At 42.3% G+C, this 23044-nt stretch overlaps 16 protein-coding genes across 16 annotated transcripts; 9 read left to right on the top strand and 7 right to left on the bottom strand.

Annotated features, from left to right (window-relative positions):
• Window positions 1-20: 20 nt before the first annotated feature.
• On the bottom strand, window positions 21-982 carry PAS_chr4_0780 (Enoyl reductase that catalyzes the last step in each cycle of very long chain fatty acid elongation; the record flags this gene model as incomplete). Its single annotated transcript, XM_002494180.1, has 2 exons — window positions 21-282; window positions 411-982. The coding sequence occupies 2 exons, from the start codon at window positions 980-982 to the stop codon at window positions 21-23; spliced, it is 834 nt and encodes a 277-aa protein (XP_002494225.1).
• A 190-nt stretch (window positions 983-1172) lies between these two features.
• On the top strand, window positions 1173-1520 carry PAS_chr4_0781 (Hypothetical protein; the record flags this gene model as incomplete). The annotated part of the gene is made up of 1 exon (XM_002494181.1): window positions 1173-1520. One exon carries the CDS (start codon window positions 1173-1175, stop codon window positions 1518-1520), a length of 348 nt encoding a protein of 115 aa, XP_002494226.1.
• Window positions 1521-1625: 105 nt separating this feature from the next.
• PAS_chr4_0782 (Hypothetical protein) lies at window positions 1626-2246 on the bottom strand (the record flags this gene model as incomplete). Its single annotated transcript, XM_002494182.1, has 1 exon — window positions 1626-2246. The coding sequence occupies one exon, from the start codon at window positions 2244-2246 to the stop codon at window positions 1626-1628; it is 621 nt and encodes a 206-aa protein (XP_002494227.1).
• Window positions 2247-2407: 161 nt separating this feature from the next.
• On the bottom strand, window positions 2408-4273 carry PAS_chr4_0783 (Glycerol kinase, converts glycerol to glycerol-3-phosphate; the record flags this gene model as incomplete). Its single annotated transcript, XM_002494183.1, has 1 exon — window positions 2408-4273. One exon carries the CDS (start codon window positions 4271-4273, stop codon window positions 2408-2410), a length of 1866 nt encoding a protein of 621 aa, XP_002494228.1.
• Window positions 4274-5639: 1366 nt separating this feature from the next.
• Window positions 5640-6620, top strand: PAS_chr4_0784 (Putative channel-like protein; the record flags this gene model as incomplete). Its single annotated transcript, XM_002494184.1, has 1 exon — window positions 5640-6620. The coding sequence occupies one exon, from the start codon at window positions 5640-5642 to the stop codon at window positions 6618-6620; it is 981 nt and encodes a 326-aa protein (XP_002494229.1).
• A 1194-nt stretch (window positions 6621-7814) lies between these two features.
• On the top strand, window positions 7815-8930 carry PAS_chr4_0785 (Glutamine synthetase (GS), synthesizes glutamine from glutamate and ammonia; the record flags this gene model as incomplete). Its single annotated transcript, XM_002494185.1, has 1 exon — window positions 7815-8930. The coding sequence occupies one exon, from the start codon at window positions 7815-7817 to the stop codon at window positions 8928-8930; it is 1116 nt and encodes a 371-aa protein (XP_002494230.1).
• Window positions 8931-9115: 185 nt separating this feature from the next.
• PAS_chr4_0786 (Cytosolic superoxide dismutase) lies at window positions 9116-9580 on the bottom strand (the record flags this gene model as incomplete). The annotated part of the gene is made up of 1 exon (XM_002494186.1): window positions 9116-9580. One exon carries the CDS (start codon window positions 9578-9580, stop codon window positions 9116-9118), a length of 465 nt encoding a protein of 154 aa, XP_002494231.1.
• Window positions 9581-10042: 462 nt separating this feature from the next.
• On the bottom strand, window positions 10043-10975 carry PAS_chr4_0787 (uncharacterized protein; the record flags this gene model as incomplete). The annotated part of the gene is made up of 1 exon (XM_002494187.1): window positions 10043-10975. One exon carries the CDS (start codon window positions 10973-10975, stop codon window positions 10043-10045), a length of 933 nt encoding a protein of 310 aa, XP_002494232.1.
• A 213-nt stretch (window positions 10976-11188) lies between these two features.
• PAS_chr4_0788 (Mitochondrial ribosomal protein of the small subunit) lies at window positions 11189-11956 on the top strand (the record flags this gene model as incomplete). Its single annotated transcript, XM_002494188.1, has 1 exon — window positions 11189-11956. The coding sequence occupies one exon, from the start codon at window positions 11189-11191 to the stop codon at window positions 11954-11956; it is 768 nt and encodes a 255-aa protein (XP_002494233.1).
• Window positions 11957-12009: 53 nt separating this feature from the next.
• PAS_chr4_0789 (Hypothetical protein) lies at window positions 12010-12579 on the bottom strand (the record flags this gene model as incomplete). Its single annotated transcript, XM_002494189.1, has 1 exon — window positions 12010-12579. One exon carries the CDS (start codon window positions 12577-12579, stop codon window positions 12010-12012), a length of 570 nt encoding a protein of 189 aa, XP_002494234.1.
• A 147-nt stretch (window positions 12580-12726) lies between these two features.
• On the top strand, window positions 12727-13287 carry PAS_chr4_0993 (uncharacterized protein; the record flags this gene model as incomplete). Its single annotated transcript, XM_002494190.1, has 1 exon — window positions 12727-13287. The coding sequence occupies one exon, from the start codon at window positions 12727-12729 to the stop codon at window positions 13285-13287; it is 561 nt and encodes a 186-aa protein (XP_002494235.1).
• Window positions 13288-13688: 401 nt separating this feature from the next.
• Window positions 13689-15416, top strand: PAS_chr4_0994 (uncharacterized protein; the record flags this gene model as incomplete). Its single annotated transcript, XM_002494191.1, has 1 exon — window positions 13689-15416. The coding sequence occupies one exon, from the start codon at window positions 13689-13691 to the stop codon at window positions 15414-15416; it is 1728 nt and encodes a 575-aa protein (XP_002494236.1).
• Window positions 15417-15601: 185 nt separating this feature from the next.
• PAS_chr4_0995 (uncharacterized protein) lies at window positions 15602-16810 on the top strand (the record flags this gene model as incomplete). Its single annotated transcript, XM_002494192.1, has 1 exon — window positions 15602-16810. One exon carries the CDS (start codon window positions 15602-15604, stop codon window positions 16808-16810), a length of 1209 nt encoding a protein of 402 aa, XP_002494237.1.
• An 883-nt stretch (window positions 16811-17693) lies between these two features.
• PAS_chr4_0790 (Vacuolar alpha mannosidase, involved in free oligosaccharide (fOS) degradation) lies at window positions 17694-20948 on the top strand (the record flags this gene model as incomplete). The annotated part of the gene is made up of 1 exon (XM_002494193.1): window positions 17694-20948. The coding sequence occupies one exon, from the start codon at window positions 17694-17696 to the stop codon at window positions 20946-20948; it is 3255 nt and encodes a 1084-aa protein (XP_002494238.1).
• A 68-nt stretch (window positions 20949-21016) lies between these two features.
• PAS_chr4_0791 (Beta subunit of geranylgeranyltransferase type I) lies at window positions 21017-22066 on the top strand (the record flags this gene model as incomplete). Its single annotated transcript, XM_002494194.1, has 1 exon — window positions 21017-22066. One exon carries the CDS (start codon window positions 21017-21019, stop codon window positions 22064-22066), a length of 1050 nt encoding a protein of 349 aa, XP_002494239.1.
• A 72-nt stretch (window positions 22067-22138) lies between these two features.
• Window positions 22139-23032, bottom strand: PAS_chr4_0792 (Putative mitochondrial transport protein; the record flags this gene model as incomplete). The annotated part of the gene is made up of 1 exon (XM_002494195.1): window positions 22139-23032. The coding sequence occupies one exon, from the start codon at window positions 23030-23032 to the stop codon at window positions 22139-22141; it is 894 nt and encodes a 297-aa protein (XP_002494240.1).
• Between the last annotated feature and the right edge of the window lie 12 nt (window positions 23033-23044).

Genomic DNA, 23044 nt, shown 5'->3' on the forward strand with positions numbered 1-23044 from the left:
ATAGCACCTATATAACATGTCTACAAAAGGAATGGAATCATTGCTTTCCTGTTCTTGGGATATTGGTCCCCAAACTCCTTGAGATATCTTTTGTGTTTCTTAGCGGCCCAAATATACATCTGAATGGAGGCAATGGTAAGGAACACCCAAGATGACCAGTTATTGTTGAGAAGGGCAAATGCCAACCAAGCTACAGATTCAAAGAAATAGTTGGGGAAAGAGACCAGGTTGAAGCCATATCCATAGGGAATTTTATGTTCTCTGGAGCCATCGGCTCTGAGACTGGCCAATTTCTGGTGAGTGATGAAGTTGGACAATTCAGCAAATACCCACAGTCCAATCAGTGCTAGAACTGTGGAGTCTTCATGGTCAGATACATGGAAAAAAACTGTTTCCAAGTGGGTGCAAACTTATTTCGGTATGAATCCGGAGCATAAATAGTGACAGCAAGGCTCAATCCACTAAGAATCCAATAATGAGCTGAGTTCTTGAAAACGTTGAAAAGAGGCATTGTATCAGATGAAAACAGGTGCACAAAAGTTGTTTCGTATTCACGTTTCAGGAAGTGCAGCATCACCAAAATGAAAGAAACTTTCTGTGTAAGAGTGTTATAGTCAGGTTTGAACCAGCCGTAATAGAGCAATGGATGAATAATCAGCGGGCCCACGTATTCGATCAGGAACACTAATTTCCAACTGATCTGGGGTCCCAAATCTTTCGCATAGACTTCTTTGGAATCTGAATCATCTGTGAAGACTATCCCATTTTGAGCTAAGGATTTCTCGTAGTCCAGAGTGACATGCTTTGGTTTCTTGGAAACTGCGTCTTCTTCCAGTTTAGTGAATCTGATTCTGGAGCTGGATAAACTGTTATTTGCCTTTCCGTAAGCTACCACAATGTCTCTGACTCTTGTATTGGGGGTAGTGTCTACGTTGATTTGTCTCAGGGTCTCAGACCTTGGATTAACAATGAGTTTAACCATTGGTGATGGGATGAGATAATGTGAGAGTTGACCAGTGTCGATTCTTGCGAGTGAACCTGGTTGGCTGGGCACGACCTCAGTTGTGGAAGGAAATCTTAGTTATCTACGAAGGGTTCGCGCTGACAGCTATCCAACAAACTTCTCCTTCTTGGACTTACACTTTGTTCTCCCTGTTTTACCTCTATCGGCCATGAAGTTAGTAAGGTTCTTGATGAAGCTTATATCGGAGCAAGTGCAAGTTGAACTAAAGAACGGAACAATTGTCAGCGGTACCATCATCTCGGTGACGCCGTCTATGAATATCAACCTGAAAAACGTTAAAATGACAGTTAGAAACAGAAACCCGGTCAGCCTGGAGTTTATAAATATAAGAGGAAACAACGTTCGTATCGTGATCTTGCCGGATAATTTGAATTTAGATAGCCTTTTGACAGACTCATTGGTCAAGCCTAAGAATAAAGTGGCCAAGAAAGATCCAATCAGAGGTGGACCAAGAGTTGGCAGAGATAAACCCAGACCATCTGCTAGGGCTTTCTAAGCATATAAGTAGAAGAGAAAAGGATCCTAAGGATGTAACGATCAAGTCCTGCCTATGTACATGTATCTAATATAATTGTAATGGTCATAATAAATTAGCCCAATTTCAACCCCCAATATCATCTTCCTCATTTTCTAACTCGCTCTGTAGTTCACTTTCTCTAGGGTCTAGTAGACCGTCATCCTCCAGTCGCAATCGGTTGACCAATCTGGGTAGTGTTAACCCACAAAACTTCTCCTCAGTTAATAACTCATCTACCAGCTGATCCACGTAGGTCAAGTCAGCGTTGCCGTGCTTTCTTATTCGCAGTTTTCTATAGTCATTCAATAACGGCTCTAACAACTGATAAACTCTCACAGAAGGGAAAACCAACCGAATATACAACGCTGCCAGAGCTGTCACATACTTGAAATAGGGTTGGGTCAACATGTATATCACTATCTCGTCTTTCGGCTGTAACTGTAGCATTTTCAGTAACAGACAAATATAGTCGGTTGCTCTAGAGTTTTGATTGGTGTCGTATGTGCCAATAATCTCCACTTCACTTGCAAGATCTTGCAGTTCCAGAATATCTAGTAGAAAGCAGTGTTTTTTCCAAAACAGACTATCTAAGATTTTTTCCCTGAGAATTTTGTCTATCAAAAACACAGGGTTAACTCCATGGATCTTTTCAACATTCTGTGCCAGCCCTCTGTCAATAGTGATGGAGTCTTTCACACTGGTCATGGACTGCTGCTGCCTACGTTGAGTGCAATCTGAAAGAAAGAGATGAGGAAGTGATTAAATCCGCGATATCCATCGATTTCCATTCTTCATTATCATTACATATATAACTACAATACATTGTCTAATGACCTAACATGATAATATAATTACAGCTGCTCTTCTTAAGCAGTGTCCTTAAGCCAGCCCTTTGCCTTTGCAATGGCATTTTCCCACAATCTCCATTCCTTTCTTCTGACCTCGTCGCTCAATGTGGCCTTGAAGTCCAAAGAAGTGTTCCCTGCAGCCAAGTACATCTTGTTACCCTCAAGAATGGCCTCGGTACATTCCTTCAAGGAACCCCAAATTCTATCTTCCTTAGGGACACCAAAACCGGCAGCAATGGCAGCTCCCAGTGCAGTACATTCAGGGTTGATGGAACGTCTAACAGTGACACATGGACCCAAAATATCAGCTTGGATCTGCATCATCTCGTCTGATTTGGACATACCTCCGTCCACGGCAAGAACTGACAGAGGGTTGTGGCCAGTGGCCTTGGATGATTCCTCCAAAAAGTCAGCAGAAGCTCCTGCATCGCTGATCATGGCCTTCAAAATGGCTCTAGTTTGGAAACAGACACCTTCCAAAGCAGCTCTAGCAATATGAGAAGCTGAGGTGTATTGGGTCAGACCGAAAATGGTTCCTCTGGAGTTGGAATCCCAGTAAGGGGCAAACAATCCTGAAAATGCTGGAACAAATACCACACCTCCAGAGTTGTCAACTTGAGAAGCCAATGGTCCGACGTCCTGAGCCTTGGAAATCAAACGAAGGTTATCTCTTAACCATTGCACGACAGATCCAGCGACAGCAATCGATCCCTCCAAAGCATACTGTGGCTTAGAAGAGTGTTTGCCATCTTCGGACTCATCCAAACCTGGGAACCAATATCCCACAGTGGTCAAAGCACCGTGCTCAGAAATCAAAGTCTGATCACCAGTGTTGTACAGCAAGAAAGCACCGGTACCATATGTACATTTGGCATCACCCTTTCTGACAGCCAACTGTCCAACCAAAGAGGCAGATTGGTCACCCAGACATCCAGCCAAAGGAGCACCTTCAATAGTTTCCAGAAGAGCAAGGGCGTCATCAGTAAGGTAAGACTCAACATATCCAATAGACTCCAAGTGTGGGACCTTGAAGTGTCCGTAGACTTCTGCGGAAGATCTGATTTCTGGAAGGATGACTTTGGAAGTATCGACGTCCCAGAATTTCAAAAGTCTGTCGTCATATTTGTTGGTTTCAATGTTCATGAAGTTGGTTCTGGAGGCATTGGTAACATCAGTGACGTGGGATTTTTCGTTAGTCAAGTGGTAAATCAACCAAGAGTCAATAGTACCAAACATTAGATCCCCATCAGCATTGTCATAGGCCTGTTTGACCTCAGGAACATGCTTCAGTAACCATCTGAACTTGGTTGCAGAAAAGTAGGTGGAGATTGGACAACCACACAAGGTTCGCATTTCCTCTCTCTCCTTCTCAGAGTACTTGGCGGTGTACTCGTCAACAATATCGTTGTTTCTGGTATCGTTCCACACAATACCGTTGTAAAGAGGCTTTCCTGTCTTCTTGGACCAAACAACCGTGGTCTCTCTCATGTTGGCAACACCGATAGATATGAGCTTGTATTTATTTTTTTCATCTCGGTCCAAGTTCTTGTTCTCCATGGTGACTAAACAAGCAGCAAGACACTGAACGGCGTTGGCCAAGATGTGACTTGGACGACATTCAACCCAGCCTGGCTGAGGAAATTGCAAAGTTGGACCAGCCTTATTGTCAACGGACTCAACTTCCAAGTCGTCAGAAACTGTCAGGGAAATACCTTCGGAAGAGATGATCTGAGAACGCTTTCTTTTGATATCATCCTGAGCAGAGGTAGAGTACTCGATCTGGTGCTTGGCCACTTCCTGACCGTGGTAGTCAAAAAGAATAGCTCTGGTGGAGGTAGTACCAATATCGATGGTAGCAACTAGTGGTGTATAGTCTTTTCCCATTATAGTAGATATATCTGTGGTATAGTGTGAAAAAGTAGAAGAAGAGTCTTTTTCAGTCCTTGAAATATAAAAGCAGCAAACGAAAAGTGGGCGAGTATTATTTATATACCAGTATGGTGGAGGAGTCGGCAAAGTACCCCAAGTTTCTCCCCATCGAATTTTGCTGGTTGAAAAAAAAACGGAGTGCGTGAGCTAACAGCAACCCCAACACCACTGTTATTATCGGAGCACGGAGTACGCATCTCTACCAGTTTCAGGATGCACATGCATTTTTATCCGTGTTTGGAGGGTGTTTAAGGAAAAAATGTGCTAACTCAAACGCCATTGAACCCAGCCAATAAACGATTCTGGGGTGTGGGGAGGGGGTGCGCAACCTTAATACCCCCCCTTCGGTGAAATAGCGACTTCACCATGAAGTGCTGGAATACTACGAGGAAAACGTTCTTTCTACGGCAAGCTCTCTGAAGTGCGTTGGATAAGCGGTGGCATCTTGCAAGCTATCAGATCGGGCAAACTTTTGACGCTCCGCAACCCCGGGAAAATTAACTACAAGACGAATAAAAGAACCACCTGCACCTCCCCTCACCCCTTCAACAACAAAATATATAATGCCTTTTTTTGCTGGAAGGTCAATCTACTACACGTGATAAAGGTTTCAGGACCTGTTGCTTCGCACCAGATCCAATGGGGTATGCCGAGGTCAGTACCGTGTGGGGTCATAGCAGAGTCGGATCTTATTATCTCAGGAAGGAGTTAATTTATTCCGTTTCTTCCAGATTGAGAGATTTCAGCAATTTAACACCCTTCTTCTTCTCCGCCCCCTATCTCGCTATCCCCTATTTATCTCGCTTAATAAATGTTTAACCAGGGCAATTCCCCGAAGTTGTTTACCTTTCGGTATGACGTTATCCCCAATTTCGATTTCAAAGAACAATGCCACTTAAAATCAAGGCAACACTATTGTTAGTTTCCCCCATAAAATCAAGAGAATGCAGGCTGCTAAATTGGGTCACTTGAAAGTTGGGGTCCGACTTGAAACAGTCAGGAGCGGAGTATTGGATTAGTAAAGTTACCGATTCTTCCGTGCCAACAAATCTCCCAAAATAGAAAATACCGAGCAATTCTTTCCCGGCCTTGCAGGTGTTTGCTGTAGGATGACCTAGATTTTTCCGTGTTTGATTCCGTCCATGCATCTCAAGTTATTTCCCACCGGCTAGCAAAGGTCCATTTCTCGGAACCAAAAATTCGGGAAGAAAAAGTCTGGAGAGCTAAGCTGGTGAAAGTTGCCATATTTTTTTATAAATTGATCAACGACGCAAATATTTGGTCTACTCTTTTCGCCTAAATCGGGATAGTAAACCTTTTCATGTCATATTCAAAACCACAAATCCAAGAGACTGAAGACTCGGCCCACAGTATAGAAAAGCCATTTCTGGGTTCCTCCAACCAAGAACCAGATTTCTCTGCAATTGAAGAAGAGCTCCCTGAGATCAACAACTGGCTTGCTAAGGTCAGATATGAGTACAGAGACTACTTAGCTGAGTTCATTGGAACCCTAGTGTTGGTTGGATTCGGTGACGGTGTTGTTGCTCAGAAAGTCACATCTGGTGGCACTGCTGGTAACTATACGACTATCGTTCTTTCATGGGGTATTGCAGTCACCTTCGGTTTTATGGCATCTGGAGGTGTCTCCGGAGGTCACTTGAACCCTGCTGTCACTCTTTGCGCTGCCATTTTTAGGGGATTCCCCTGGAGGAAAGTCCCCGGTTACATGTTCTCTCAGATGCTAGGAGGTTTCATGGGTGCTTTCGTCGTTTACGGTACTTACATTCAAGCTATCGCTCATTTCGAAGGGGGAACCCAAAGAACTGTTTTCGGAGAGAATGCCACAGCAGGAATCTTCTGTACATATGCGCAACCATACCTGCACACCAAACATCAAGTTGTTTCTGAACTTGTGGCTTCTGCGTTCCTGCAGTTTGGAATCTTTTCTTTAACAGATACCTCTAATGTGTCATCGTCACCATTTTGGTTCCCATTTGGTTTATTTTTACTGATTGTCGGAATTGGTTCATCTTTCGGATACCAGACGGGTTATGCCATCAACGCAGCAAGAGATCTTGCCCCTCGTATTGCATCCAGAGCCCTAGGTTACGGTCCAGAGACATTTACTGCATATCACAACTACGCTTGGGTCCCTGCTGTTATTCCCTTCATCGGCTGTATTTTGGGAGGGTTCCTTTACGACTTGTTCGTCTTTACTGGATCAGTTTCCCCTCTTAATAAGCCTTATTTCGGTTTCGGCAAGTTTTTCAACAAGAAGTCCAAGGCTCCAACTATTGCCTAGACGGCACTAGTGAGAATGGGGCAATAGAAAAAAACCCATACATCACATTGACTAGTCATTTTTACTTAGTGTATACTAGATATAATAATAAAGCTACGATCATCACAGTGAAATATCTTTGATGGTCGGTCAGTATTAATCTTGTCACATGACCTACTTCCGTCTTCCCATGACTCCCTCCTAAGGTTGTGTGCGCTGGTGCGTCAGGTTCGGTCCCCGGGAGGAGTCTCGACCAATGGCTAGGTAGTGATAACAATCAAAGTTTATGAGACCAGTAGTTTGACACATAGTGCATTTATTGGAAATATGGGGACACTACCTTCCGCCAATAGGAGACGAGAATACGACTAGACGTATCTCGTAAAGTCCCTCCGCCTCGATCTAGAACTGCCACCATATTTGAGGATCAAAGACCAGAAGAAGTGTCGTGCCAGTTTTTCAGATAAATCATTCGCCGAGATCAGTCGATCATCAGCGTTCAGTCCATGAGAACAAGGTGCTGGCTTGACGTATCTTCAGGCAGCCAGCAGCTTTTTGTTTCAGCCTATCATCTTTGAGGCTTATCATCTTACTGATAAGACTATGGGAAAAAACCCAAGAAAATGAGATGTTTTATGTGAACGACCATTTACTTTTTTAGATAGGCAATCTTCTGCCCCGGTGAGTCTCCTCATTGGGCAATGTTGTAATTACACGACTAACAAATCAGAGGCGGTAAACGCTAGTCTCGGCAGCGTCATCGAGGTCAGTGCATACTCAACAATAGAAGGCGCGCAATCATTAGACAACTTGATCCATAGCCCGCAGCGTTTCTTCTCCAGAAAGTTCACTATAATTACCCGTAGAGGATTGGTTCAACATACAAGAAGATCAGCAAATCACCTTCAGTATTCGGCGACAAGATTTATTTTTCACTGAGGTTTCAAAGCTTTTCAAATTTCAATATAATACTTCCCTATTAATCATGCATGCACCCTACAAGATTTCGCATTCTTTTTTTTACTACAGGAATTACTGACCAGGTGACTCTAAAATAGCTTTGAGGTATATAAATCACAAAGGCGCTGTTAGCAGACAGTTTTTTTCTTTTTCGTTTCTTACCTTCGGTCAACAATATTAATTCGCTTCAAGCTACTTAGTTCTCTCCATTATAAGAGAATCTTAATATAAACACCTATACATTACAATTACAATATGTCTTCATCCGAAATCATTGAAAACACTGCTTTGCTGCAGAAATATCAGTCCTTAGACCAGAGAGGTAAGATCATTGCCGAGTACATCTGGATTGATGCCAGTGGAGGAATCAGATCCAAGGGTAGAACCTTGAGCAAGAAGCCTTCTTCCATTGATGACCTTCCAGAATGGAACTTCGACGGTTCTTCCACTGGACAGGCTCCAGGTCACGACTCTGACGTCTACCTGAGACCAGTCTCCTACTACGCCGACCCTTTCAGAAGAGGTGACAACATTGTTGTTCTGGCCGAGTGCTGGAACAACGATGGTACTCCAAACAAGTTCAACCACAGACATGAGTGTGCCAAGCTGATGAAGGCCCACAAGGACCAGGAGGTTTGGTTCGGTCTGGAACAGGAGTACACCCTGCTCGACAAGTATGACAATGTCTACGCTTGGCCAAAGGGCGGTTTCCCAGCTCCTCAGGGTCCATACTACTGTGGTGTTGGTACCGGTAAGGTCTACGCTAGAGACATGATTGAAGCTCATTACAGAGCTTGTATTCACGCCGGAATTAACATCTCCGGTATCAATGCTGAGGTCATGCCTTCCCAGTGGGAGTTCCAGGTCGGTCCTTGCAATGGTATCGACATGGGAGACCAGCTCTGGGTTGCCCGTTACCTGTTGCAGCGTGTTGCCGAGGAGTTCGGTATCAAGATCTCATTCCATCCTAAGCCACTGAAGGGTGACTGGAATGGTGCTGGTTGCCATACCAATGTTTCGACTTCCGCCATGAGAGTTCCAGGTGGTATGAAATACATTGAGGCCGCTGTCGAGAAGCTGGCCAAGAGACATTTGGAGCACATTGCTCTATATGGTTCTGACAACGAACAGAGATTGACTGGAAGACATGAAACTGCTTCCATGACTTCTTTCTCTTCCGGTGTCGCCAACAGAGGTGCTTCTATCAGAATTCCAAGATCTGTTGCCAAGGAGGGATACGGTTACTTTGAGGACCGTAGACCTGCTTCCAACATTGATCCATACTTGGTCACTGGTATCATGGTTGAGACCATCTGTGGTGCCATCCCTGATGCTGACATGACCAAGGAGTACAAGAGAGAATCTGATTAAATAGTATATCAGCAGCTCATATCTAGTACTTCCTAGCTTGAAGTATAAAAAGAAATGCCTGTTAAGTTTTGTAAGCCAAGAAATTTACGTTTTTTAGTTCTAAAAGTTCCCGCTGTATTCTTTACATAAGAGATTCATGATCCATCAGCCATAATAAATTTTAAATATGTAATACTACAAACGTATTAAGCTGCCAAACCGATGACACCACAAGCTGGTCTTCCACCAGCGTTACCGGTCTTCAAAGAGTCGGCGTGACCACCCTTTCCTAGATCGTCAGTTCCGTCGTGAATAACAACAGTTCTACCTAGAATTGAGGTCTCACCGATCAGCTTAACCTGGTTATCGGTTATAACACCCTTGGCAACACCTTCAGCGTCGGTCTTGACGTTACCCAAGTCACCGACGTGTCTAGCTTCGTCAGTTGGAGCACCGTGGGTCTTACCAAATGGGTTGAAGTGAGGACCAGCTGAAGTACAACCATTGGTATTGTCACCGAACTGGTGAATGTGGAAACCTCTCTCAGCGTTTGGGGAGTTACCTTTGATGTCGTAAGTGATAGTGGTAGGGCTGCTTTCGGAGGATTGTTCGAAGACAACGGTACCGCCGACGGTAGAATCGCCTCTTAAGACTGCAACTGCTTTGACCATTTTTGTGTAGATGTTAAATAGGGAAGAAACACAGAAAATAAAGAATTCGAAAGGTATATGAGGGGCAGCTTTCTTTTATAGTTTGCGGTCGGTTCTAGAAAATAACTCCCCCTTTTTTCGCCACTGCTAGTCGAGAACACTAATAATGACTAAGCGTCATATCAATTACTGTATATGAACAAAGAAGAAGATGCCAATTGAGTCAAATTATGAGTAAAAAACATAATTGAATGAGGATTTCAAGGAACCTGGGGGGAAAGGGCCCCTTTTATAGTGTCTCAAAAGCTCTTTGACCCTGTTGGTGGTGAAATTGTAGTTATTTACTCGTTTTTTTGCTCGTTTTGCGTTTGCCGTTTTCATGCATTGCTCTTTCTGCAAGCGAAAGCGATCTCACGTGGACAAAAGTGTGCTCGTTGATCAATGATTGGTTTGGTGGCAGGAGCTGAGTTGACGAGACCCTGTCTATTCCTCAAACCCAATGAAGCCACCACTGTGTGACGAGTGCCTAGAAAAGTAATCAAAGTCAATTGAAACGGCATTGGCTAATAATACAGCCCTTTGGTCCAGCGTAAGGGCATGTTGGGCCACATTGTTCCCGTAGTTCCCTTCTAGCCCTACAAAAGATTCAGGCCCCATACGGATGATGTAAACTCCTGTATCTGTGAAAAGCTCTCTTGCAAAGCCCACGAAGTTTCTAGAGACAGCACCTAGCGTTTGCCTAGATTCTGAAAGTACAGGAAACTCAAAGGAAAGAAACGGTGCGTCAATGTACCCGAACTGATCGTAGACAGTGTCCTTTTCGCCAATTTGTGCTGTAAATAGATTGTATCTTCGTCTCCAAGGATGCCAGCTTTGAACGGATTCTCCAATTACATGTTCGTCTGGGTCGCTGTTCCTGAAAGGGGGTAATATAGCTTTGATGTGCGAATTGATGAAACTAAACGGCCTCTTGATTGTCATTAATACATTTCCTGCAGTATCCATTACATCCACTGTAAAAGGTCGATGCAAACGGTAGATCTGTCTCAATATAGCTTTGGTGATGCCCAGATCCCTTTCTAGCATGTAACCCAAAATACTTCCTGTAGGATCCATGATAACATATCGGTTCGCCTGCTCAAATCCTAAAAATATATTCATCATTTCCATTTGCCGTTCTATGACCAGAGTTGGTTGTCTCAGAATGTTTGCAATTGAGTCGGATGGGAGTATTACTCCTTGCTCATTAGTAACTGGTTGTTGGTCCCATCTAGTGGCGTCAAACTGATGGGGTTGAGGCGCCTGAGCATGCCTACGATAATTCTTTAGAGAATCGTAGTTGAGAGGGGTATAACTCCTTTTGAAAGAGTACTTCGGAACGCAATTAGCCAATCTCAAGCCTCTCCTTAAAAGCATTCTCAGTCTTATTCCTGATGCGATTAGACTAATCTGAGAGGTAGAAGCTCAGAAGGAAGTTCCGCACGGAGGAGCACGCGAAAAAAGTATCTCCCCAAGAGAAACCATTCACCTCTGTATTTCCGTGCGCCTAAGAAAATTCCACTCAGAAGCCCACAAGACAAATTTTTCGATCGTTCAGACGAGAATAAGATTTGAACATCATCCAGTGCCATGTTTCTAAAGTCCGTACAAAGGAGTACCAGAGGAATCCATACGGTACCAAAACTAGCCAACCAGGATGCGTGGCTGAAAAATGGGATAAAAGGACTCTACTCTGCCCAGGGATTTAAGGAATCCTGGGTCGACTACCAACAATATCTAGTAGATAATCTTACCATGAGAACTGTGGGAACCCTTAACGAAACACGCACGCCCTTTGAAATCATCAAGGCCACATACAAAAATGCATCTGATACAACAACCTTCCACTATGCTTCACAATGTTTCAACAACCATCTGTTTTTTGAACAAGTGGCTGACTCCGGGGCCTCTGACTCGGCACCTTCACCAAATTTAGAGTACATTATAAATAAATCATTTGGATCTCTAGAGGACTTGAAGGCTGATTTTGAGGCTGAGCTTACCACACTGAATGGTCAAGGCTGGGTTTTCTTGGTAGAGAACAACCAGAAAGAACTCGAAATTGTTTCATGTATCAATGAGGGAACGCCCTATTTTCACAGCAGAAACCAGAATCTGGATCTCTCTTCGCAAATCACTATTGATGATGTCACACAACTGGATATCTTGTCACAATTTGTCAAGAACGGAAACAGAGAGCCATTCAATAACGTTCCTTTAATCTGTTTCAACTCATGGCACTATGCATACCTACATGACTATGGTGTTAACGGCAAGGTTGAGTTTTTGCAAAAGTTCTGGGATTGTCTGAACTGGAATGTCATCAACCAAAGACTCTTCAACCAAGCCAGCCTTTGAACCTATTCCTATAAACTGTAAATAGAATGAATAATAAAGCGCTAAAACTTGTGTCATATTCTTTCCAATATTTGTGAGAGTCTTTCATTCTTACTCCAGTCTAGTCCAGAGCTGGCAATCAGACCGTATAAAATATCTTTCAGACGATTCTCGTCTTCGCTCTCCTGATCTGGCAGCTCCTGTGGTGTACATGGTGTACGTGTTGGCACAGACGGAGTATCTTTCGATTTTATCAGGCCATCAGAGTTCAAAATGGATATCGTCTGCTCATCACACTTTGCTATCAATTCTTTCATCTCTTCGTCGTTGGGACTAGTCTCTTCCCCATAAAAGGCGTTCATACTGGGATAGGATATTAGTTTTTGTTCGATGATGCTTCTTCTAACGCTGAGCATTTGTCGGAGCTGCTTGTTAAGTTTTTGTATTGATTCAATTTGCTGTTCTACGTCCGCATGGAGATTTAGGTCCGCGTGTAGGGAGAATTCTGATAAAGACTTCACTACTTCCTGAAACTCAGACTCTATAACGCTGTTGGGTTGACTCGAGGTGTTTTTTCGTTCCAATTCGATATGAGCTTCATCTGATAATCTGACCAGTTCTCTATAAGTATTTGCGTGGTCCATTTATTGGAGAGTTTGATGTGAAAAGTAAGCAAATATTCAAAACACCTACCGTTGATAGGCAGGTAAAACTAACCTGAAGGAGTACTAACCCGCGACTCCTTCTAACCATCACAATGTATTTCTTTGAATCATGATCCATCTCTGAACATGTCGTCATTCGAATTCCCTTCTATTTACAACTTTCCCCCTTTTTTCACTAAGCAGCCCAATAATTCTGTTTGGAAGAGTCAACTTCAACAATGGACCACTTTAGTTCTGGACTATTGCAAACATTATAGGATATGGAGATTATCCACTGCAGGCACACCGATAGTGGAGGATGCAACCGGGGTACCATCCGATTCTCTGTTCACAAACTCCATAATCGATCGTCATTTGAAACCTGAAGTTTGTCAAGAAATCATTGCTTCGTTGGTTGATCAGGGCAGAGCTCAATGGATTGATAAGACTGCTCAGAAATCTGTATTGGTGCTTTGGTATTCTATCTCCGAATGGAGTGATCTTTTACTGAACTGGGTTGATTCCACGGGTCAAAAAGGCGTAGTTTTAACATTGTACGAGATTCAACACGGCAACTTGACTCTATCTGAGGAGTTCCATTCAATTGACGAGACAACGCTCACCCAAGCGCTGGAGCTCTTGGAGAAAAAAGGAAAAGTTCTAATGATGAAGGAAAACAAGAATGTGGTTGGTGTTAAGTTCATATAGCAAGATGATTCAGAAAGGCTCACGCATCTTAGAGAGCTCATTTGAGGGGAGAGGATAGTAGCATCTCCAGTTTAAGGTATCAAATATTGAACTCCGGACAGAAACAAACATAGTAACATTCATCACCGTCAACCCACTACCCCTCTAAATAGAAACGTTAAATCAATCTATCTCTGCAATATACTCCACTACAAGTCAGGTTGTGCCACCTTCAGACCCACTACGTGGACCTCATACGCACCCTATGTCTATGCCTTTAGAACGACCGCGAAACGCGTTACCTTACCAGAAAAAAAAATTTTACGTTCCTCTTCTTCTTTCCCCTTCATTAGAGTACTATCTTGGGGGCTACCTTTTCATAGTTACAGGCTTTAAAGTTCAATATACAGGCAGAAGAGAAAATGAAATACGTGGTTGTATCTGGAGGTGTCATTTCCGGTATTGGTAAAGGAGTGTTGGCTTCTTCTACTGGTCTTCTTTTGAAAACATTAGGTCTTAGAGTCACTTCTATCAAGATTGACCCTTACATGAACATTGACGCTGGTACAATGTCTCCCCTGGAGCATGGAGAATGCTTTGTCCTGAACGATGGTGGTGAAGTCGATTTGGATCTCGGAAACTACGAAAGATATCTCAATATCACCCTAACCAGAGATCACAACATTACCACTGGTAAGGTCTATTCAAAGGTTATCGAAAAGGAAAGAAACGGTGACTATCTCGGAAAAACTGTCCAGGTTGTCCCTCACTTAACCAATGCGATTCAGGACTGGATTGAAAGAGTCGCTAGAATTCCTGTTGACAAGTCGGGCCAACAACCGGATGTGTGTATTATTGAACTAGGTGGTACCGTTGGTGATATTGAGAGTGCTCCATTTGTTGAAGCTCTTAGACAGTTCCAGTTTCGTGTAGGAAGAGACAATTTTGCTCTGATTCATGTGTCCTTGGTACCTGTCATCCACGGTGAGCAAAAAACCAAGCCAACACAGGCAGCTATCAAGGATCTTAGATCATTGGGATTAAGCCCTGACATGATTGCTTGCAGATGTTCTTCCACACTAGATACTGCTACCGTTGAGAAAATTGCTATGTTCTGTCATGTTGGACCTGAACAAGTTTTGGCTGTTCATGATGTCAACTCCACTTATCACGTCCCCCTTTTGTTAAGAGAACAGAAGCAGATGGACTTTTTGACTGACAGATTGAAGTTGAAATCGCTCAATCTTTCGTCTGAAATGAAGACCAAGGGTGCTGAGTTACTCTCCAGGTGGAGTTCTGTTACGACCTCTCACGATAGGTCTTTTGAAACTGTATCCATTGCAATTGTGGGTAAATACACTAACCTACATGATTCTTATTTGTCAGTCATCAAAGCTTTAGAGCACTCTGCCATGAGATGCGAAAGAAAACTGGAGATTGTGTGGGTTGAATCTTCTAATTTGGAGTCTGACTCTCAGGAAACCAACAAGGCAGACTTTCACAAGGCTTGGCACTCACTTTGTTGTGCTGATGGTATCTTGGTTCCTGGAGGATTTGGTTCCAGAGGTATAGAAGGTATGGTCCTTGCTGCAAAATGGGCTAGAGAGAATAATATCCCATACCTCGGTATTTGCTTGGGTCTTCAGATTGCTGTCATGGACTTTGTAAGACATGTGCTAGGAATTGAGGGTTCTAATTCCCAAGAAAGTGACCCAGAGTACCCAGAAGAGAAAGCCTCAGTAGTTTATATGCCAGATGTGGATCAAGAAAAACTCGGTGGTACTATGAGATTGGGTCTTCACAGCACTCACTTCAGGGAAGGTACGGAATGGTCCTCTCTAAGAAAGCTCTATGGTGGTGCAAACATAGTCAATGAAAGACACAGACACAGATACGAAGTGAACCCCAAATTAGTCGATGATATCGAAGCAAAAGGTCTTCAATTCATTGGCCGTGACGAATCCGGAAATAGAATGGAAATTCTAGAGCTTCAAAGCCACCCTTATTTTGTGGGAACACAGTATCATCCAGAATATCTTTCAAAGGTGCTGGATCCTTCAAAGCCTATACTTGGGTTGGTTGCCGCAGCTTCTGGAATCCTAAGCGATGTTATTGAGAACAAATCTCAATTGTACGAGGGTGATTTCTAACCAGTTGAAGGAAGGGATAGTATAGAAATAGTAATTAATATGCATATTATATGAAAACCGTTGTATTTACGGTTTTGTGTGACGTTTCTTTCGCTTAGCTAAAAAATACGCTGTCCATCTTAACACTTTACCTAGGTTAGCATATTGTCCGCTGTCTCGTTGAACTCTTTATCGTTATCTTAGCTATGGAAGAAACTTTGGATCAACTGATTTGTGATCTGGATCAGTTCCGTTTACAAAAAATTCAAAATGAATCCATGTTCAAACAGCTAAACTCTAATGATAAAAATGTCTTGAACTTAATTCAAACAAATAACTCAGAGTTATCGGTCCAAAAGTACAACGGACTGTCTTGTGTTATGTCTGAACTTGGAAGTAACAGACAGAATATCATAAAGTTAAACTTAGACCATCTGGATAACATTTTTAATTTAAAATCGCTAAGTGAAGAAGTGGACTCTCTAAGGTTACGATATCAAAGAGTTCTTCGGCAGCATTTTCCTGAAGTCAGTGAAACTGGGTGCTTCGATGATACTAGTATCAAATCACTTGAACACACAAAGGATTTGGGAAGAGAATCGGATATAAAATATCTCTTGAGCGGAAGATTGACTCAGGACCAAGTGGGCTTGCAAGTTACGCTTGAAGACCAAATGGACAAGGAAGAAGCAAACTTGACGAGGGAACATTTCAAACAAATTGAGTTGTGCATTATAAACCAGGTTGAAAAATTGCTCACCACGCTTGATCAGTGTCGGGATCCCGATAAGATAAAGATCAACAGGCTGAAAAATTCAGTAATTGACACGTCTTGCACGTTCATTGAGTACATCCAGTCACATGTAGACGATGCCAAGTATTACCCCTCGTTCTATAATAATCTAGCTCAGTTGAGCCGAATAAAATCTAGAATATCTTTGGAGTATGGAGAATTGAAAAATTGTGTCCTCACAGAAACGCAATTACAACAACTCGAATCAAAGTCTTGGGGTATTCTGATTAAATGTTTACAAGTCACACTCAAGGACACCGATTTGGAACAAAAAGGGTCAGAACTTCGTCTTACAGCCTCGCAAGCCCGAGTGTTGGGTCAAGCGTATGCACAAATGGCGCATATACTGCTGGAGAGAGCGTCCCGGACCATGAAGCAGCAATCGACAGCCAACTACCCGTACTTAGACTCAATTTTGACCCTGGCAAGCTATCTCTTATATCTTTCGGGCAATTTTGGGAACATTGTTTCCAAAGTTGTCAGTATCAATGTGAACCCATATGCCAAACTATGCCAGGGGGTGTTCAGAGAGTCGTTGCTGAGAGAAATGACTGATGTTTATATCAATTCATGTGAGTCCAGAGAAAAGGTTCCAACCACTTGCCTCATGGACGGTGGATGAAAACTAAAGTACAGAATGTGTTGTATTCTTCACCTTCTCGTAGTTCCGACTCAATATGTTGCGTAATTTCGATATCTATTACATAATCAGCATCTAATGGTTATCCCTTATCGCGTATTAATCTGAGGAGAAGATTATAAAAGGTTGCTCTAGCCCACTTTCTGCCCTTTCCTCTTACTCTATTGAATTCCGTCATGTCAGAAAAAAAATCATTTATTGTAAGCTAGTCACATATCGTCGTTCAATTCAATTGTGAATCCTGTAATATTAACTTTAAGATTACTTTGAAAGAAGATGCCACAGACCCCGCCATTGAGAAGTATGCTTAGTTAAATTGAGATCCCAACAGAAAATTGGTGTACTAACAACTCAATTTAGAGTCAAATCTTTCATCAAGTCAATTGGGGGTGAAATATCTCATGAGTTCAGTTTGATCAAGGGATTTAGGTAAGTACCACCATCCACTAGAAAAATATTGCAAGAGCGCCACTGACCAGCAATTAAGTGCCAAACTGCCCACTACCCACGTTTCAAGTGTTGAAGGTGACGAAGCTGTTGCTACTATTGAAGAAGACAGTGAAGTTCACATTCAAAAGTAGATCCTTAAGCATAATAAAATAGAACGGAAATTAATCCCTGTTCATTGTGTCTTTAAATAACTAAACTTTTTTTATTTCTAGAGCCCTATCCAGCGTATTTTTGTACCTTGTCTCTTTTACTGCCAGTCTTTAAGGAGTGTTTCATCATTGTTTGTCCGGTTGATCCCGGCCATTTTGGCCCTATTGTAGGGAGATCTTCAACGTGCTACGATTTCTCCACAATCCGCGATACAAGGTTATTGGTAGCACTAATCGTTCTATCGCTCCACTATAGAACAATACCGATGACCGACTACAGCCAACTAAACAAGAACCCAATCTTCAAACCAGTAGATTCAATTTACACAGATAGGCTTCGAAAGTTCAATGACAATGACCACTTAGGGAAATTCAGAGTAAGACATCGCATTGACAACTCCAAAGATGATGGCTCAGACGGTTATGTTGAATTGAAAAAGTACTCTGTACCAGACCTCCAGAGACCGTCCTTCAAGGAAATTATTCCATCAAAACTGGACGAGTTTGAACCCTGTCATAGAAATGACCTTTTTGGCCCCGGGTGGGCTTCGTTCTGGATCCAAGTCAAGATTGCGGTGCCAACGTATTGGAAAGAGCACTATGGCAATGGCAAGAAAGACCCAATTGCCTTCCATTGGGACTCAGATAATGAGATATTGATTTATGACCATGAAGGAATTCCCCAACAGTCTTTGACTGGAGGTGGCCATAGGACAGAATTCATTCTTCCCTCCGATTGGTATGAAGACAGGGATGAATATGTCTTCTACTTGGAAATGGCCTGTAATGGCCTATTTGGTACGACTCCATCGTTTTACTATACACTTCATACTGCAGAATTAATTGTTAAAAATTCTGAGGCGGACTCTCTTTATTACGATTTCTGGATCATGGGAGACGCAGCACGAGAGTTACCAGGAGACTCGCCCCAAAAGTACCTGGCACTTCAATTGTGCAACAAGATTATGGACACTTTTGATGTCAATGACGAAAAATCTTTGGCTAAATGCAGAGAAGTGGCAAAGCAATATCTAGGGCCTGATATCAATGGCTCAGAAGTATTCGATGATTCCACGACACCCTTTCCCATCCAAGTGTATGCCATGGGAAATTGCCACATTGATACCGCCTGGCTGTGGCCTTTTGCTGAGACAAAAAGGAAAGTGGTTAGATCTTGGACTACCCAAATCAGGATAATGGAGAAGTATCCCGAGTATCAGTTTGTCGCTTCGCAAGGTCAACAGTTCAAGTGGCTGAGAGATCTCCATCCTGAAATCTTTACTCAAATCAAGAAAAAGCTTAAAGACAACCAGTTTTTTCCCATTGGTGGATCTTGGGTAGAGAATGACACTAACATGCCAAGTGGTGAATCCTTGATTAGGCAGTTTCTTAGAGGCCAAAGACTGTTATTAAACGAGTTCGGTTTCAAGTCCAAAACCTTCTGGCTGCCGGACACCTTTGGTTACTCTTCACAAATCCCGCAGATCTGTCGAGTGGTAGGGATCGAAAACTTCTTAACTCAGAAATTATCATGGAACAATATCAACAAATTTCCCCAGAATACTTTCAACTGGGTAGGAATTGATGGATCCCAAGTCTTGACTCACATGCCTCCTGACAATACTTACACGGCTCCAGCTCATTTTGGTGATGTCAATAGAACCATAACACAACACAAAAATCTTTACAACGATCAAAAAGGTCTTTTGCTGTACGGTCATGGAGATGGAGGATCAGGTGCCACACCAGAAATGCTTGAAAAGCTCCGTCGATGTAGAGGTATGACGAATACTGTGGGATCATCTCTTCCCGTTACAAAAGTTGGTAATTTTACAATTGAGGAGTTTTATGACAAAATCAGAAAGGATTCAGACAATGCAAAAACTCTGCCAAGCTGGAAGGGAGAGCTATATTTGGAGTATCATAGAGGAACGTATACTACGCAAGCAAAGGTGAAGCAGTATATGAGAACTCTTGAATCACTGATGCATGATCTAGAGTTGATCGCAACTTATGTGTCCTTGAACCATGTCAGCTACGTCTACCCTTTGAAGAAAATTAACAGAATATGGGAAGATATTCTTCTTTGCCAGTTCCACGATGTCTTACCAGGATCATGCATCGAGATTGTTTACAAGGAAGAAGTCCTCCCAATGCTGGGTAAAAGGGTGGATGATCTGCGTGAGCTTATTGATGAAGCTTTGGGAAAAGTTGGTGTCAGATACTGTGGAACTAACGAGAAACCAATGTTATTGAATACCTTCAGCTGGCCTAGGAGTACTATTCATGATATTGCAGGCACTCCTGTCTTATTCAACTCTATTGAACAAAACTTGAACATGTGTATCATAAAAAAGAAGGTCAAGTATCCTGTATCAGTTACCAGGGACGAAGATGATTACATTCTAGATAACTCGAAACTCAAAGTTCGAGTCAACAAGAAGGGAATTATTACCAGTCTTTATGATATTGTCAACGACAGGGAAGTTATTGATATTTCACCAGAAGGTAGAAATACTCGTGGAGCCAACGCTTTTGTGCTCTTTGATGATGAACCGTTAAATTTTGATGGCTGGGATACTGAACTATACAATGTCAACACATTTAGGTATGTTGACGATGTTATTTCCAGTGAACTTGTTGAGGAAGGGCCGTTAAAAGTCTCTATCAGCTTCAAACACCGGATTAGTGGCTCTAGTCAATTGAAGAATGTAATCTCATTGGAAGGCAGTGATGATTTGGAATCAGTTTCCCTAGTGAAGTTTGAGACATTTGTGGATTGGAATAAGTCACACAAGTTTTTAAAGGTCGAGTTTCCAGTTGACATTAACCAAGAATACGCTAGTTACGAAACGCAATTTGGGATCACCAGGCGACCGACTCACTTCAATACAACTTGGGATACAGCAAAATTTGAAGTTTGCTCCCATCGGTTTGCTGACTATTCAGACTTTAATTATGGTGTATCTATCATCAATGATTCAAAGTATGGATTTGCTGTTCATGGGAATTTAATGAGGTTATCGTTGTTAAGAGCGCCAAAATATCCGGATGCGCATGCTGATATTGGTAAGCATTACTTCAACTATGCTATTTATCCCCACAAAGGACCGCTTTCCTCACAGACTGTGAAATTAGGTTTGGAATTTAATGACAGACTTAATGAGCAGGCATACACCTTCACGGGGTCCCCTATAGACTTTACGGAATTGGTGAAGATAAAAGGTGATGATAATTTGATCTTAAGCAACGTCAAAAGAGGTGAAGACGATGATGATTTGGAGAACTGGGAACCCAACTTGCCCAAGAAGCACAAGAAGAGCATTGTGATCAGAGTATATGAGGCTCTGGGAGGTGCATCCAAAGCTGTCATTCGGGTGGGAAAACCTATACAAAAAGTTACCAAGATTACCGGACTAGAGGAAGACCTGAAAGATGTTGACTTTGACAAGGAGACTAACTCGTTCAAAGTGAAATCTAGAGCTTTTGAAATATCCAGTTTCAAAATTGTCCTTAAGTAGTCAGTTACATTTTCGTTCGCGTTCACATTGAAACCCTGATAGAATAAACTCTGTAGTCTAATTATTCCATGTCTCTGGATGCTTCCAAACACGTCAAGTACTTTCAACTATGCCTTGATATGTTGCCTTCAAGGTTTGAGGAGGAGGACTCAAATAAGCTGGCAATAGTGTACTTTTCTCTGTTGGGGTTGTTGTTATTACGAGACAAACAATCTGAAGACATCGTTAATATCAATCGAGAAGAGAAGATTGAATGGATTTATAAGCATTATCTGCCTGATAAATCAGGTTTTAGAGGAAGTCTTCTGTATGATCTACAGTTGAATCAGCCAAAGGACAGCACCAATAGTAATGAATATGATGTGCCTAATATGGCCGCAACGTTGTTTAGTCTTCAAATTCTTTACATGTTCAAAGATAAAAGAATCATGGACAGACTGGATAAAAATAGGATAATGAGTTTCGTCTCCCAATGTCAAACTGAAGATGGGTCGTTTAAATCTTGTTTAGGCCGAGACGGAATTGCATTTGGTGATTCGGATCTTAGGCATTGTATGATAGCTTGCACGATACGGAGGATTTTATCTGGTTGTGAAACTACAACTTTTCAGGACGATATTAATGTAGAAAAGTTGAAAGATCATATAATGCAATGTCTGAACTACAATGGAGGACTTGGAGGTTCGCCTAACGAAGAAAGCCATGCAGGTCTGACATTTTGTGGATTGGCATCGCTCAAACTACTTGGTGCAGAGTTAAATCCGAACGAATGGAGAAATACCATCAGATGGCTTTGTCACAGGCAGATACAATCCCAGTCCGGTGACGATAACAACGGTGGCTTTAATGGTAGAGAAAACAAATCCGCTGATACATGCTATTCTTTCTGGGTAATTGGATCGCTGAAATTATTCAATATGGAGCATCTAATCGACCAAAAACAAATCAAGCAATACCTAATCACAGTGACTCAAAATAAATTTATGGGCGGATTTACTAAGACCAGTGAGGTTAAGATATCGGACCCGCTACACAGTTCTTTGGCATTATGCACATTAAGCATTTTAGGGTTCCCAGGTTTGGCTCAGTTGGATCTAGTAACCATGACACCCTTATAAACTGACACTAACGTCTCATGAGATAGAAATTTATATCTATACTATATACAGTTGAGCAATTGAACTGCTTGTTTAAAAAGTGGAAGCTACTTTGATTAGCTCTTCGTAGATACACCAGGCGATACCAGCGGAACCAGCTTTTCTTATTAGTCTCAAAGAAAGCCCATTGAACATTCTTGAAACACCTTCATTTCTCACTAACGAAATACCTGTTCCCCATAATGTTGGGTATTTTTGAGGGTAGAGCTGCATGCAAGTTTTAATTGTGTCAAATGGAGCAGTGATGATAGTTGAAAGTGAGGCCGAAAGGGTGGCCGACATGGAGTTAATTAATGCAGACTTGGAAGAAGAGTATACAGACTTATCGCTTGGGTCCCCCCGATCTATTAATTTCGGCAACCAAGACTTGAAGTGTTCGTAGAACAGGACATAGAGCCCAGCATTTGGTGCGTCTCTTGCTGTGGTAGCCCAAAACCCGTTGAAGAACCCTCTAGGACCCTCCCGCGTAAGTATATCCTTGAAGGCCATACCCATGCTGGAGTAGTTATATGATACGGACTCGTATCTGACCTTAATGACGGTGACTGGCATAGTAACAAATCCTATAACTGACCTTGCGAACATACCGGTAATGAGGTTTTCACTAGAGGAAAGTTTTGGTAGCCTGCTACTTCGGTTCATAGAAACAGTTTGTGCCTTCTGTTCGGCAACAAAAGTTCTGGTAATATTCAAAAATGTGAGGTAAAGAGCACTTCCTACTGATGTTCTGACACCAGACGGTATAGTCCCTCTCCATAAATCTGTGACATGAGATATTCTCTTCAATTCACTGGTTATAGTGGCATTCTTAGTTTGTTGAACCCTCGTCTTCAATAAGTCTAATGGTTGAAGACAAATTGATGAAGTCAACCCTCCTACAAATCCAGCCACAAGATGCGTGGATGAGGTATTGGAGTTATTGGACATGTTGGAGGGTTG

Source organism: Komagataella phaffii, chromosome 4 (genome assembly GCF_000027005.1).
Source record: "Komagataella phaffii GS115 chromosome 4, complete sequence".
Taxonomy (NCBI): domain Eukaryota; kingdom Fungi; phylum Ascomycota; class Pichiomycetes; order Pichiales; family Pichiaceae; genus Komagataella; species Komagataella phaffii.